The sequence below is a fragment of the Coregonus clupeaformis genome, chromosome 17 (assembly GCF_020615455.1).
Source record: "Coregonus clupeaformis isolate EN_2021a chromosome 17, ASM2061545v1, whole genome shotgun sequence".
NCBI lineage: Eukaryota > Metazoa > Chordata > Actinopteri > Salmoniformes > Salmonidae > Coregonus > Coregonus clupeaformis.
This window is the reverse complement of record NC_059208.1, coordinates 37,978,663-37,993,204: the sequence shown is the minus strand read 5'-3', so window position 1 is coordinate 37,993,204 and position 14,542 is coordinate 37,978,663. Positions and strand designations below refer to the sequence as shown.

Genomic DNA, 14,542 nt, shown 5'->3' with positions numbered 1-14,542 from the left:
TGTCAATTAGGTTAGTATTGCAGATTAACTACAATGTTGTTGATCCATCCTCAGTTTTCTCCTATCACAGCCATTAAACTCTGTAACTATTTTAAAGTCACCATTGGCCTCATGGTGAAATCCCAGAGCGGTTTCCTTCCTCTCTGGCAACTGAGTTAGGAAGGACGCCTGTATATTTGTAGTGACTGAGTGTATTGATACAGCATCCAAAGTGTAATTAATAACTTCACCATGCTCAAAGGGATATTCAATGTCTGCTTTTTTTATTTTTACCCATCTACCAATAGGTGCCCTTCTTTGTGTGGCATTGGAAAATCTCCCTGGTCTTTGTGGTTGAATCTGTGTTTGAAATTCACTCCTCAACTGAGGGACCTTACTGATAATTGTATGTGTGGGGTACAGAGATGAGGTAGTCATTCAAAAATCATGTTAAACACTATTATTGCACACAGAGTGAGTACATGCAACGTATGATTACTTATTAAGCTAATTCTTACTCCTGAACTTACAGTGAGGGAAAAAAGTATTTGATCCCCTGCTGATTTTGTACGTTTGCCCACTGACAAAGACATGATCAGTCTATAATTTTAATGGTAGGTTTATTTGAACAGTGAGAGACACATTAAGGTCCTGGAGTGGCCTAGCCAGTCTCCAGACCTTAATCCCATAGAAAATCTGTGGAGGGAGCTGAAGGTTCGAGTTGCCAAATGTCAGCCTCGAAACCTTAATGACTTGGAGAAGATCTGCAAAGAGGAGTGGAACAAAATCCCTCCTGAGATGTGTGCAAACCTGGTGGCCAACTACAAGAAACGTCTGACCTCTGTGATTGCCAACAAGGGTTTTGCCACCAAGTACTAAGTCATGTTTTGCAGAGGGGTCAAATACTTATTTCCCTCATTAAAATGCTAATCAATTTATAACATTTTTGACATGCATTTTTTGTTTTTTTTGTTTTGTTATTCTGTCTCACTGTTCAACTAAACCTACCATTAAAATTATAGACTGATAATTTCTTTGTCAGTGGGCAAACGTACAAAATCAGCAGGGGATCGAATACTTTTTTCCCTCACTGTATTTATGCATGCCAATAACAAAGGGGTTGAATGCTTAACTTATTGACTCAAGACATTTCAGCTTTTAATTTTTGATTTAATTTGTTTTTAAAAATCGAAAACATATTATGGTGTATTGTGTGTAGGCCAGTGACAAATCAAAATTCAATCAATTTTAAATTCAGGCTGTAAAACAACAATATGTGGAAAAAGTCATGTTGGAATCACACCTCCATCTCAAGTTAAAGAATACGAAAAACGCACTTTAAATAAAGTTTGATTTGATTTAGTCCTATTCTTTAACTTAGGTTTTTGGTTGAGATGGAGACGTGAATCTACTATATATATATATTTTATATTTTTATTTTAGGGGATAGATCAGCTTTAATATTGCAGATAGGTTGTAGCTTCCATCAATGTAATTGTCTGCATAATTTCCAATCCCCCATATATTTTTTTGTTATATATATATATATATATATATATATATATATATATATATATATATATATATATATATATATATATATATATCAGTACCATTCAAAAGTTTGGACACACCTACTCATTCAAGGTTTTTTTTCTAGAATAATAGTGAAGACATCAAAACTATGAAATAACACATATGGAATCATGTAGTAACCAAAAAAGTGTTAAGGAAATCCAAATATATTTTATATTTGAGATTCTTCAAAGTAGCCACCCTTTGCCTTGATGACAGCTTTGCACACTCTTGGCATTCTCTCAACCAGCTTCATGAGGTAGTCACCTGGAATGCATTTCAATTAATAGGTGTGCCTTGTTAAAAGTTACTTTGTGGAATTTCTTTCATTCTTAATGTGTGATGAGCCAATCAGTTGTGTTGTGACAAGGTAGGGTTGGTGTACAGAAGATAGCCCTATTTGGTAAAAGACCAAGTCCATATTATGGCAAGAACAGCTCAAATAAGCAAAGAGAAACGACTGTCCATCATTACTTTAAAACATTAAGTTCAGTCAATCCGGAAAACTTTCAAAGTTTCTTCAAGTGCAGTCACAAAACCCATAAAGCGCAATGATAAAACTGTCTCTCATTAGGACCGCCACAGGAAAGGAAGACCCAGAGTTACCTCTGCTGCAGAGGATACGTTCATTATAGTTACCAGCCTCAGAAATTGCAGCTCAAATAAATGCTCTCAACATCAACTGTTCAGAGGAGACTGCGTGAATCAGGCCTTCATGGTCGAATTGCTGCAAAGAAACCACTACTAAAGGACACCAATAAGAAGAAGAGACTTGCTTGGGCCAAGAAACACGAGCAATGGACATTAGACCGGTGGAAATCGGTCCTTTGGTCTGATGAGTCCAAATTGGAGATTTTTGGTTCCAACCGCTGTGTCTTAGTGAGATTCGGTGTGGGTGAACGGATTATCTCCGCATGTGTATTTCCCACCGTAAAGCATGGAGGAGGAGGTGTTATGGTGTGGGGGTGCTTTGCTGGTGACACTGTCTGTGAGTTATTTTGAATTCAAGGCACACTTAACCAGCATGGCTACCACAGCATTCTGCAGCGATACGCCATCCCATCTGGTTTGGGCTTAGTGGGACTATCATTTTGTTTTTCAACAGGACAATGACCCAACACACCTCCAGGCTGTGTAAGGGCTATTTTACCAAGAAGGAGAGTGATGGAGTGCTGCATCAGATGACCTGGCCTCCACAATCCCCCATCCTCAACCAAATTGAGATGGTTTGGGATGAGACTGTTGGAAAAGCATTCCAGGTGAAGCTGGTTGAGAGACTGCCAAGAGTGTACAAAGCTGTCATCAAGGCAAAGGGTGGCTATTTGAAGAATCTCAAATATAACATTTTGATTTATTTAACACTTTTGTGGTTACTACATGATTCAATATGTGTTATTTCATAGTTTTGATGTCTTCACTATTATTCTACAATGTAGAACATAGTAAAAATAAAGAAAAACCCTTGAATGAGTAGGTGTTCTAAAACCTTTGACCGGTAGTGTATATATAAATATTGTGGACTGTTACTGTACTGTATTGTATTATACTGTATTATATGGACTGGAATTACAGACCTCGTTCAAACCATGAAGCTGGGAGAGAACATGCGATGCTGGGGCAGGACATGCACCCTACAAAGTTACAATTATAGGCTAGCGAATTTGCAGTGGATGCCAAGGGAAGACAGGCTTCCCCCCCAAAAAATACCAAGAAAAAAAGAACAACAAATTAAACATAATTTATCTTTCGTCTCTCTGTGTTTAATACATTTCCTTCAGTTCGCAAGAGACTGAATGTATCTCACCGGAGAAAGCATCCGATCGAGCGAAACAGCGCCCCTCTGTCTCAGTATGTGTAGCCCATCTATCTGATGCTGTCTGGCCAAAAAGAGTATGACATTGTTGTTGCCCATAGCATTGAATGCAAGGTAAGCCAGCGCACATTTGGCCTCCCTCGATAAAAAAAGTACAAAATAATAGCCAATCAGTGTTAAGCTAAACTGAGTAAGCTCAGCTGTGAATGGTCCTGGTGCACCAAAAAAAAAAGTGTCAAGGGAAGCCAGTTTGGATTTGGCTTCACACCAATCACATCACATCAGAAGCCAAACGTCATTGACAGGACTTGAATTGTTGCATGTCGTTATGTTGTTGTGCGGCATATTAGCCTACCTCCTCTTTCTCTCTATTGTTGCTTCATTCCTTCATTGCGTTCAACAGTTACATGAAATACGTTTTATTGTCCTTATCTTAATAATTGTAATGACATGCTTGAATAATATAGAACTAGAATAAGATGCAGACGGCTATCACTTCTCTTCACGAAGATTGAATGGTTATGGGTCTTGAACAAATAACTGCTATATCCAACCGCCATTGCACATTCTCTCTTCTTTCAAACTCCCCGTGAGTTAAATTGGCTGCTGTATTTAACATTCAGCAAACAAGAGTTGCATCTCTCTTCAAATAGTCTATTAGTATAAGAAATGCTTTAAAGAATCTGCAAGCTATTCTAGTCTAGCTTTTCTTGGAATAGCAAAAGCTACGGGGCGTTTTTTTAAGGAGAGATGCCAGCAGAGCGCAGGTGTATATTGCGCAAGAGAGACAGGCTATAAGTTAAAGGCGCTGCATGGTCAATCCGAAGTCTGCATTGGCCATACAGCATTTACTACTGATGCGGCTTCCGCAGGTCAGAACAAAAACATACCATTTGCACTTCGTGGAGCAGCGCAGAGCTGTTGTGAAGGAAGTTGTCAAGGAAGTGAGTTTGTGTTTATACAGGACCTCCCACCCTCACCTACCGTCAACCAATCATGTCAACCAATCATGTCAATGCGGAGCTATACAGAGCACTCAGCATAGTTACAACATTTGGGTGGTGCACAGTGATGCGGTACATAGCTCAATTTGGCCTCTGTGTGCCTCTGGAGGCTCTGCAATTTTTCGGATCAAGCATAAATTGGCTTTAAATTGGCTTTTAGAAGCTTATTATTTTTTATTTTATTTTTATTTCACCTTTATTTAACCAGGTAAGCCAGTTGAGAACAGGTTCTCATTTACAACTGCGACCTGGCCAAGATAAAGCAAAGCAGTGCAATAAAAACAACACAGAGTTACATATGGGGTAAAAAACATAAAGTCAAAAATACAACAGAAGATATATATACAGTGTGTGCAAATGTAGCAAGTTATGGAGGTAAGGCAATAAATAGGCTATAGTGCAGAATAATTACAATAGTATTAACACTGGAATGCTAGATGTGCAAGAGATTATGTGCAAATAGCTTATGCATAACCCAGAATTCATTAGCTAAATATAATGCTAATAATGCATTGTATTTATTACCTGAAAGACGAAGACTAGGACATCTATGTATATACAGTGCCTTCGGAAGGTATTCAGACCCCTTGACCTTTTCCACATTTTGTTACGTTACAGCCTTATTCTAAAATTGATTAAATAAAATAAAAAACTCAGCAATCTACACACAATACCCCGAAATGACAAAGCAAAAACAGGTTTTTGAAATGTATGCAAATGCATTAAAAATGAAAAAACAGTAAACTCCTCCATTTTAGAATAAGGCTGTAACCTAACAAAATGTGGAAAAAGTCAAGGGGTCTGAATACTTTCCGAATGGATGCTATTTGAATGGAATTGATGGAGAGAGAAAGACAGAGAGATGTGCACACTGATTTAAAGCAAAGATAATCGAGTGATAGGCTGTTTTAAAACTCTGCAAAAAAAATAAGGTGACCCCTGAAAGCCAGATGGAGATGTGTAAATTAGATACGCATTCAGTCCTTATATTACTCTAGCATAGGCTATGCTGCAGCAAATGTAGTCCTACCTTTCACAATAAAAAAAGGCCTGGTATCATTGATGATATATGACTTATAAAGTTAGTTACATTTCATTTGCTTTGTTAAACCTACCCTTTGGAATGACTTCAATAGCAGTGAATCTATTTAGTTATTAGGAGATCTCTCAGTAATCTTTCTTAAGATAGCACATTGGTAGTAGTCAGTGACAAATATTAGATTCCAAGTCACAATACATTGACGAATTACATTGAAACAAGGTTGATTCAACCAGTGTGTGCCCAGTGGGGAGTCTGTAGTTTAAAATTATTAATAAAACCCATTATTATTTTTACATGATTGAATCCTTTATGTTATTGGAGTTATTTGGTTTCTATGGACCAACTTGTCCCCAGTCCCCAGGGACTGCCGTGTATAAAGCCCGCAGAGAGAAGCATGAGATTGAACTTCACTCAACTTTCTAAAGCAGTGGTCACCAACCGGTCGATCGCAATCGACTGGTCGATCTCCCAGGCATACCTAGTCGATCGCCAAACATTTCTGTAAAAAACCCTACGATAAAGCCTTGCGCTCCTATTTTAATTTATTTGTCTCGGGCTGTTGGTGGTAGGTGCACCCGATTCAGCTGCTCTGCGTGCTGGGTAGGCGAACTGTTGCCATTTTTAACCATTTCATGTGTCTGAAGGTACAAACTCTGCCTTCCCGGCGGGCCCAGAGAGCAAATCAAATGCACTATAGGTCTACCGCTGGCCAATCGGATGGCTCAGATGACCTTGTCCGCAGTAACGTAGCAGGCATACAATAAAGCAACAGCAAAGTTGATACTGTGAGATTTCAAACCGTTTAAAACCATGACTAGAGACAGACTGTCTTTTTGGGTCTTTTTGAATATTGAGGAATATTTAACTTTCTCTGTTCATAGAAGTAACAACATGTATTTGTGCATGAGGCAGAAATAATGTGGTGCGACCCGAGTTTCGCCATCAGCTGGAGGGAGACTGTGTCCCTTTTTGGTCAGTGTCAGGGAGGAAAGGGAGAGCGGAAGAATGTTGAGAGGCGGACCCTCAGTCTGCTGCTCGCTCCCTCCTTCTTCTTCAGTGGGGTTTATCAGCGGTTGGCATCCAACGTTATGGTGCATTACCGCCACCTACTGTACTAGAGTGGGGGCCAGAGACAGGGAGAAACTAAAGCCCTGTTGCTCTTAAAAAATATTACAAAATATTTGAGACTATATCTAATGACGTTCTACTCAATATACTCTTTAAACTAATTTCCTGTATCCCGTTCTCCCTCATTGTAGATCTCATCCTCTCTCTTTCCCTCTGAAACTGCCCACACTGTAGCAATACATGCTCCACGTCTCTGTTTCCTGACAATAACCACACTTTCCTGTTGGATGCTTTCCTATCACATTTAATGTCTTATTTAACTGGCGGTGTCCCACCCTTAATCTTGTAAAAGTAGCCTCTTCTCTTCTGTCCCTTCCTGCCGTCCTCCCCTGCCCGACTTTCCTCTGTACTTGAAATAAATGCCTTCCCTTATTATCTCTATTCCACTGCTCCTGCCATCTCTGCACCATCACTGTATATATCAGTATTTTTGCCTTTGCCTTGCTCATTGAAACTTCAACATCAACATCCCCACTACTAAGTGCTTGTTTAGCCAGTTCATCTACTGCCTCGTTCCCCTCCACCCCCACATGGGCTGGGACCCACGTAAATCTTATCTGTATACCCATCTGTTTAATCCTACCATGGGTTTGTAGCACCTCATAAAGCAGGTCTTGTCTGCTACGTGAGCTAAAGGACTGGAGACTCATTAACACTGCACATGAATCAGAGCAAATAACTACTCTGTCATGTTTGACTTCCTCCACCCACTGCAAGGCCAACAGTATGGCCATCAGCTCTGCCGTAAATACAGCCAGATGATCTGTAATACATTTCCTGACTTCCACCCCACATTCCTGCACTACAAATGCTGACCCAGTATGTCCTGTCCTTGGATCTTTTGAACCATCTGTGTAAATGGCCACAAAATCCTGATACACAGTATCCAGACATCTCTTAAACAAATGAGATGGATCAACATCCTCCCTATCTTTCTGTAGTCTCTCCAACACTTCTAGATCAACTACTGGAGGCGGGAGTAGCCATGGTAGATTTACAGGAATAGCTACCGTTGGACTAAACTCCTTTCTATACAGTCCCATCTCCTTCACCTGGGTATTACCCACCCACCCAAAGCTCGTGTTCTGTCTTCGCTCATGTTCCCAGCATGCCTGTAAAATCCCTTTTGCAGGATGAGACACCCCATGTCCTTGAAGGTTGACCCAATAATTCATTGCCAGCTGCTGTCTCCTAATCTGCAATGGCATATCCCCCATCTCCACCTGTAATGCATGCTCGCTCCCTCTGCTGAGACTGACAATCAAATGCAGGCACCATCAGCCCAGTAAAATAAAAATAAAAAGCAAATTATTTAAATGTATGCTCACTCAGCTGTGCCTCACAAGTAACACAACAATGGATCTATTACCGGTGTGATCATATAGCCTACCTCAAATTTTGAAATATAATTGTACAAAAAAATCCCGAACAACAATGGGCAATTCAAGCAAAGCTAATATGCGGTGATAATGTATTGGGCCTATAGTTTACTGCACACACCTCATTGCTATAGTGCTGTTTTTAATTGGTTAATGTTGCATAGGCTTACGTTTTTTAAGTCATGCAACAACAACAAAAAATCAGAGTGGTAGATTTCAGCTTGCATTTTGACTCAGAAAGTGATCTTGACTAGTGACCACTGTTCTAGAGTTTTCCCTGTTAACACTATCAACGTTTCCCTTTACTGTGGCAATTGTGATCGAATAAACGCAATGTTAACCACTTTCAATGCAACATACCGAAACAAAATGAACTATAGTATGCAAGAGATTTTGTTGTAGAGTAGGGTTCTATTGCATTGACACGCACTACTCAGCCCGTACTCTACACAGACATGTGCGACATAACCAATCAGATTTTAGATTTTAGTCATTTAGCAGACGCTCTTATCCAGAGCGACTTACAGTTAGTGAGTGCATACATTTTCATACTGGCCCCCCGTGGGAAACGAACCCACAACCCTGGCGTTGCAAGCACTATGCTCTACCAACTGAGCTACAGGGGACTATAGTAGGCCTATATGCAAATAGACCATTGCCATATATGGATCTGTGCCATTTACTTTTAACTGGAATGTGTTTAGAGAATGAGTGGTCATGAGTAGATTTGCTTGTTTTAAGATCAAAGCGAGAGCTGCATGTTGCCACATGTTCATATCCTTTGCTAGTTAGTGAGTTATTAGCCCAGTTATAGATCATTTGTAGTCAGTAATGTGGGAGTGATTGCTTCCTACAAGAGCACAAAACGTGTACATTTCTAGACATCTTTGAAAAACGAGTTTTTGAGACAGGCTTGAATAAGCTAAGTAGCAAATAAGCAGAGGGTAGCATAATTTGTCTGATTCTTTGTAATAATGGTATGAGAATAATAATGCATTTTATTTTGTAAAGTGGTTTCTTGCATCAAACAACACAACAGCATTTTCGGTCACCTACTTGTCTGAAGGACAAGTGGATAAACAGGTTAATGTCAAGCCCTGCATGTTTTTTTCAAAAGTCTCATGGAATGTAGGCCTACATAGAACACCACACATTGGCTGCTACTGTAAGCTGAATGATTGAACAGCTATTTCCATGTTAAAATGTTATGGGATGCCTTTTCTCCATTGTTTTTGATGGTAGGCCATTCTGGTAGGCCTACATTATTATCAAATAGCCACTGTAACCTACATGGCCACTGTTAAAACTGTAACTTAAAGCGGGTACAGCCTCAGTGTTCACAGTAAACGCGCGCTGGAATTTGCACAGAATTTTCACAAAGTTCAAATTTGCTCAGTGCCAGAAAAGATTTGAGTGAACATTGGTCATGACTATTTGTCAAAAGGGACCAAGTCTTTATTTCAATGCTGCCTGTTGGATTCTAGGATTTTCCTTTACTGAAGCTTGTAACAAGTTTACCTTTTATTGTAAGATTAGTGATGGCTTCAGGGACTTTTAACATTCCTCTTTAATTCTTCTTTAATGTTGTGTTTCCTCCTACTCAAACTCATCCTCCTTTTGCAAACATATTTTAAATGTTTATAATTTTCTTCCTACTTTTAATATATTCTTTCTTCAACATATTTCAGCCCTTATCTTCACCTTCCATTTTAATCAAAGGCAGTTGCATTTAACCTAGATCATGTTGTGGACATTGAATCAATTACATTTCATTAGATCTCTATAGATGATGTCAATCAAACTTAGTATGAGACTGAAATGTTTATTTATTTATTTTGTATGTTTCAATCATCCTGAAAAGACATAGTCATTACTTAATTCAAATAAAGAGATCTAAATAAAAACACAATTGTTTATTGTTTGTTTGTTTACTAATTGCTGCCAGTCATTTTCCAACAAGGTAATGTTAAATATAGCACCATAGAAAAGTAGAAATGTTAGAAAGCCATGTTAACCCTTATTTAAACAAAGGTTCTTAATAAAGTAAACAGTTTATCAACATGTGGATTATGTTTTGTCACTAGTTCCATTGTCATTAAAACAGTGTGATGTGTATGTGTGTGTGTGTGTGTGTGTGCGTGTGTGATGATCATACAGTAACACGCCATGACATATATAGGTTGTGCATGTTACTGTATGATCATGCATTATCATATAAAATGCAATAAATCAGTATATCAGCCCAGTATGAGAGGGAGAACAGGCAGGATGCACAGTGCACCTCCCCTCCAGATGGGGGCAGCATGGGCCATAGCCCCGTTGCACAGGTCAGTGTCACAGCAGTTGTTGTGGTAGGTGAAGTTCAGGCCTGCAGCATGTTTCTCCCCAGACAGACCACATTGGGAGGGAATGGCACAGCTCTTCTCATACAGGACCAGACGCAGGGAGCCTACAGATGGGGAGAAGGGTAATATCAATAGTATTCAACACAGAGAAAGAGTTAGCACTACTAATAGTCAGTTAACCCATACTTGGAGTTGGATCCATACAGTACAGTATACAGTCATGGTCAAACGTTTTGAGAATGACACAAATATTAATTTTCACAAAGTCTGCTGCTTCAGTGTTTATGATGGCAATTTGCATATACTCCAGAATGTTATGAAGAGTGATCAGATGAATTGCAATTAATTGCCAAGTCCCTCTTTGCCATGAAAATGAACTTAATCCCCAAAAAACATTTCCACTGCATTTCAGCCTGCCAGAAAAGGACCAGCTGACATCATGTCAGTGATTCTCTCGTTAACACAGGTGAGAGTGTTGACGAGGAGAAGGCTGGAGATCACTCTGTCATGCTGATTGAGATAGAATAACAGACTGGAAGCTTTAAAAGGAGGGTGGTGCTTGAAATCATTGTTCTTCCTCTGTTAACCATGGTTACCTGCAAGGAAACACGTGCCGTCATCATTGCTTTGCACAAAAAGGGCAAGGATATTGCTGCTAGTAAGATTGCACCTAAATCAACCATTTAACGGATCATCAAGAACTTCAAGGAGAGAGGTTCAATTGTTGTGAAGAAGGCTTCAGGGCGCCCAAGAAAGTACAGCAAGCGCCAGGACCGTCTCCTAAAGTTGATTCAGCTGCGGGATCGGGGCACCACCAGTGCAGAGCTTGCTCAGGAATGGCAGCAGGCAGGTGTGAGTGCATCTGCACGCACAGTGAGGTGAAGACTTTTGGAGGATGGCCTGGTGTCAAGAAGGGCAGCGAGGAAGCCACTTCTCTCCAGGAAAAACATCAGGGACAGACTGATATTCTGCAAAAGGTACAGGGATTGGAATGCTGAGTCATTTTCTCTGATGAATCCCCTTTCCGATTGTTTGGGGCATCCGGAAAAAAGCTTGTCCGGAGAAGACAAGGTGAGCGCTACCATCAGTCCTGTGTCATGCTAACAGTAAAGCATCCTGAGACCATTCATGTGTGGGGTTGGTTCTCAGCCAAGGGAGTGGGCTCACTCACAATTTTGCCTAAGAACACAGCCATGAATAAAGAATGGTACCAACACATCCTCTGAGAGCAACTTCTCCCAACCATCAAAGAACAGTTTGGTGACGAACAATGCCTTTTCCAGCATGATGGAGCACCTTGCCATAAGGCAAAAGTGATAACGTGGTCCTCTGTAGCTCAGCTGGTAGAGCACGGCGCTTGTAACGCCAAGGTAGTGGGTTCGATCCCCGGGACCACCCATACACAAAAATGTATGCACGCATGACTGTAAGTCGCTTTGGATAAAAGCGTCTGCTAAATGGCATATTATTATTTATTATTATAACTAAGGGGCTCAGGGAACAAAACATCAAAATGTTGGGTCCATGGCCAGGAAACTCCCCAGACCTTAATCCCATTGAGAACTTGTGGTCAATCCTCAAGAGGCGGGTGGACAAACAAAACCCCACAAATTCTGACAAACTCCAAGCATTGATTATGCAAGAATGGGCTGCCATCAGTCAGGATGTGGCCCAGAAGTTAATTGACAGCATGCCAGGGCGGATTGCAGAGGTCTTGAAAAAGAAGGGTCAACACTGCAAATATTTACTCTTTGCATAAACTTAATGTAATTGTCAATAAAAGCCTTTGACACTTATGGAATGCTTGTAATTATACTTCAGTATACCATAGTAACATCTGACAAAAATATCTAAAAACACTGAAGCAGCAAACTTTGTGAAGACCAATACTTGTGTCATTCTCAAAACTTTTGACCATGACTGTACTGTATTTCACTTCAGTAAGTCTAGGCCTATTTGTCAGTGCACTGACTGAAATAGAGACAAGAGGAGATGACAGTGCTAGACTGACAGACATTGTGACATATTACTGTCATACTAAGAGGCTAATACAATTGGCCCACCAAAAGTCAGCATTTAGAAAGGAGTTAACACAATACATTAAATCACTGCAAATTACTGCCCTACATTGAATTATGTGGCGAAAAACACTTTAACAAGAAACACATTGTCTGTGTTTTCAGAGCGGTCCCTTTCCTCAAAATCCTCAGAGGCACACAGAATCCTGTGTCCCCCCCACTGAGCGACGGGCTATTTCTTTTAGATAATTTGATGGCATCACAGGAATTAGGGAGCTAACAACTGGCTTGATGAGAGATTAGTGGTGACATTTGACATTTTTAGCTAGTCTTTTGAATACCTAGTAGGAAGGCAAGTCTAGGCAGGCAACTCTTCAACTTCAGTTGACACAACACAATTGCAGTGCCACTCAAGTTTGTTACTCAATCCAATACACAATCATGGAACATACGTTCTTTTTGTATTTTTCATTAACACAATATGTCATGCCACCTCCACCAGAAACCCAATACTGTCCCCAATGCCCACACACGCATACAAACACACAAACACACGCATTCACGCAAGCATGCATATACACACACAAACACCCACAGACTGCACTCACCTCGAGTCCCCACTGCAGTGCTAGCTAGGCAGCGCTGTCCGGCAGGACACTCCTGAGGGAACTTGAGGCAGTCAATGGGAGAGATGGCAGGAAACACACATGTGTAACAGCACAGAGGTGCTAAGAAAGAAGGGGACCAACATACATTAAGATTATGTATCAAATATAAGATGTACTTCATACTAATGGGGGTATAACACTAAAAGTGTACTTAAGGTGGGGGAAAAGGAAGACAACTCAGCACTAGAGGTATTTATTTTCTCCTAAACCTTTTGGCTGACTAGCTAATGTAGCATTATTATCTCCTGCTATTGAGATATGGGTCGAATCAACAACAAAAAAATATTTGTCCTTGTTAACAAAAATACTTTGTCATATTGAATTGAGTATTCCTAGGCATTATCAAGTTGATCTCTTTTCCTCAAACTTTCTCATCGCCATCCTTTTCTTACATACCTGCCAAAGGAAGATAGCACAGGAAAAGAAGGAACTGTTGTGGATGAGACATCTTAGAAATCCTAGAAGTTGATCCTTGGGCACTTAGGAAAATATTACAAACTCTTCTGTCGTTTTGGTCAACGCCCCTGCCTAATACCTTCAGCCTCTCTCTTCTCCCAACTCCACTAGCAGTTAATAGGGAGCGTATCCCATTCCATGCCAAATTGAATTGATTTGTATCTCTTTCCTTCCTTCCAAGTCAGCATCCAATCCATCCAACTCTCAATCTTTCTCTCCCAGTCAACCACACACTCTGTCTTTTCCTTCTGTATTATTTCCCTCTCTGATAATGCAGTAAGTGACCAGATGTAATTTGTATTGTCCTCAAATGGTCAGTTGTAAATTCCCTCAATCTACCTCCCGATCTCTGGTCCTCTTTATTTTTGACCAACCAGACACATTGGGAGCCAAGGTCTCCACCCAAAACTCTCCTAATTAAATTTGGATGGTAACCATGTGTCTAAATCTGTCTAAAAGGGGGATTTACAGAGGGCCTTACATTTAAGAAAACAACTAAATGTGACATGTAGGGTGGTGGTGATTTATATTGTACTGAATCAAAAATAGCAAGGGAAGTTATACATCATGTCCATAATGAAGGCTACACCCACAGATGTGGATATAGATGGCACAGTAAAAAGAGTGGAGGGGATGCACTGTATGTGTAACCTACAGCATAACATTATGCATTTTATATGTGAGTATTTCTCACTGAGAAGCTTTAGCATCCAGCTTATGCATGAGATAATAAAGAGAGAGAGGGAGGGAGACAGACAAACAGACAGACGGACAGAGAATGACTAAGAAAGAAAAATAGTAAGTAAGAGACAGACAGACAGACTGAGAGAGAAAGTAACTGCATTATCCATAACTCCCTAATGAGTGCCGTGAGGTGGGTAGGGAGGATAGTCAAGTGACAGGAGTCTTGTGATAGGGGCGAGCTCAGGCCGGATAAATTGTTTACCAGTCATTAAACACACCATGTACAGCCAGCTTTCCTGAAACCCACTCCACTATGGATAAATATTAGACAGGTTAGGGTCATGTTCATTAAGCACAAAATGGAAGAAAACAGTGTGAAACACGGAGGAACTACATGAACTTATCCAATAAGAACTGCTTGTTTTTTCGTTTTCTGTTGGAAAATGTTTTG

General features: G+C 40.2%; 1 protein-coding gene across 1 annotated transcript; it reads right to left on the bottom strand.

Moving 5' to 3' along the window:
- Positions 1-9,818: 9,818 nt before the first annotated feature.
- Positions 9,819-13,753, bottom strand: LOC121586350 (prostate stem cell antigen-like). The gene is made up of 3 exons (XM_041902967.2): positions 13,348-13,753; positions 12,892-13,011; positions 9,819-10,369 (listed from the first exon to the last, which is right to left on the bottom strand). Exons 1-3 carry the CDS (start codon positions 13,397-13,399, stop codon positions 10,158-10,160), a joined length of 384 nt encoding a protein of 127 aa, XP_041758901.1. The 5' UTR covers positions 13,400-13,753; the 3' UTR covers positions 9,819-10,157.
- Positions 13,754-14,542: the final 789 nt, after the last annotated feature.

Bases quoted from the DNA above. Each gene is read 5' to 3' on its own strand.
- LOC121586350 (XM_041902967.2), bottom strand. From the start codon at position 13,399: ATGTCTCATCCACAACAGTTCCTTCTTTTCCTGTGCTATCTTCCTTTG. The intron at 13,012-13,347 runs GTATGTAAGAAA...CTTCTTTCTTAG, and splicing joins GTGCTATCTTCCTTTGGCAG to CACCTCTGTGCTGTTACACA. The intron at 10,370-12,891 runs GTGAGTGCAGTC...CCCCATCTGTAG, and splicing joins CACTGCAGTGGGGACTCGAG to GCTCCCTGCGTCTGGTCCTG.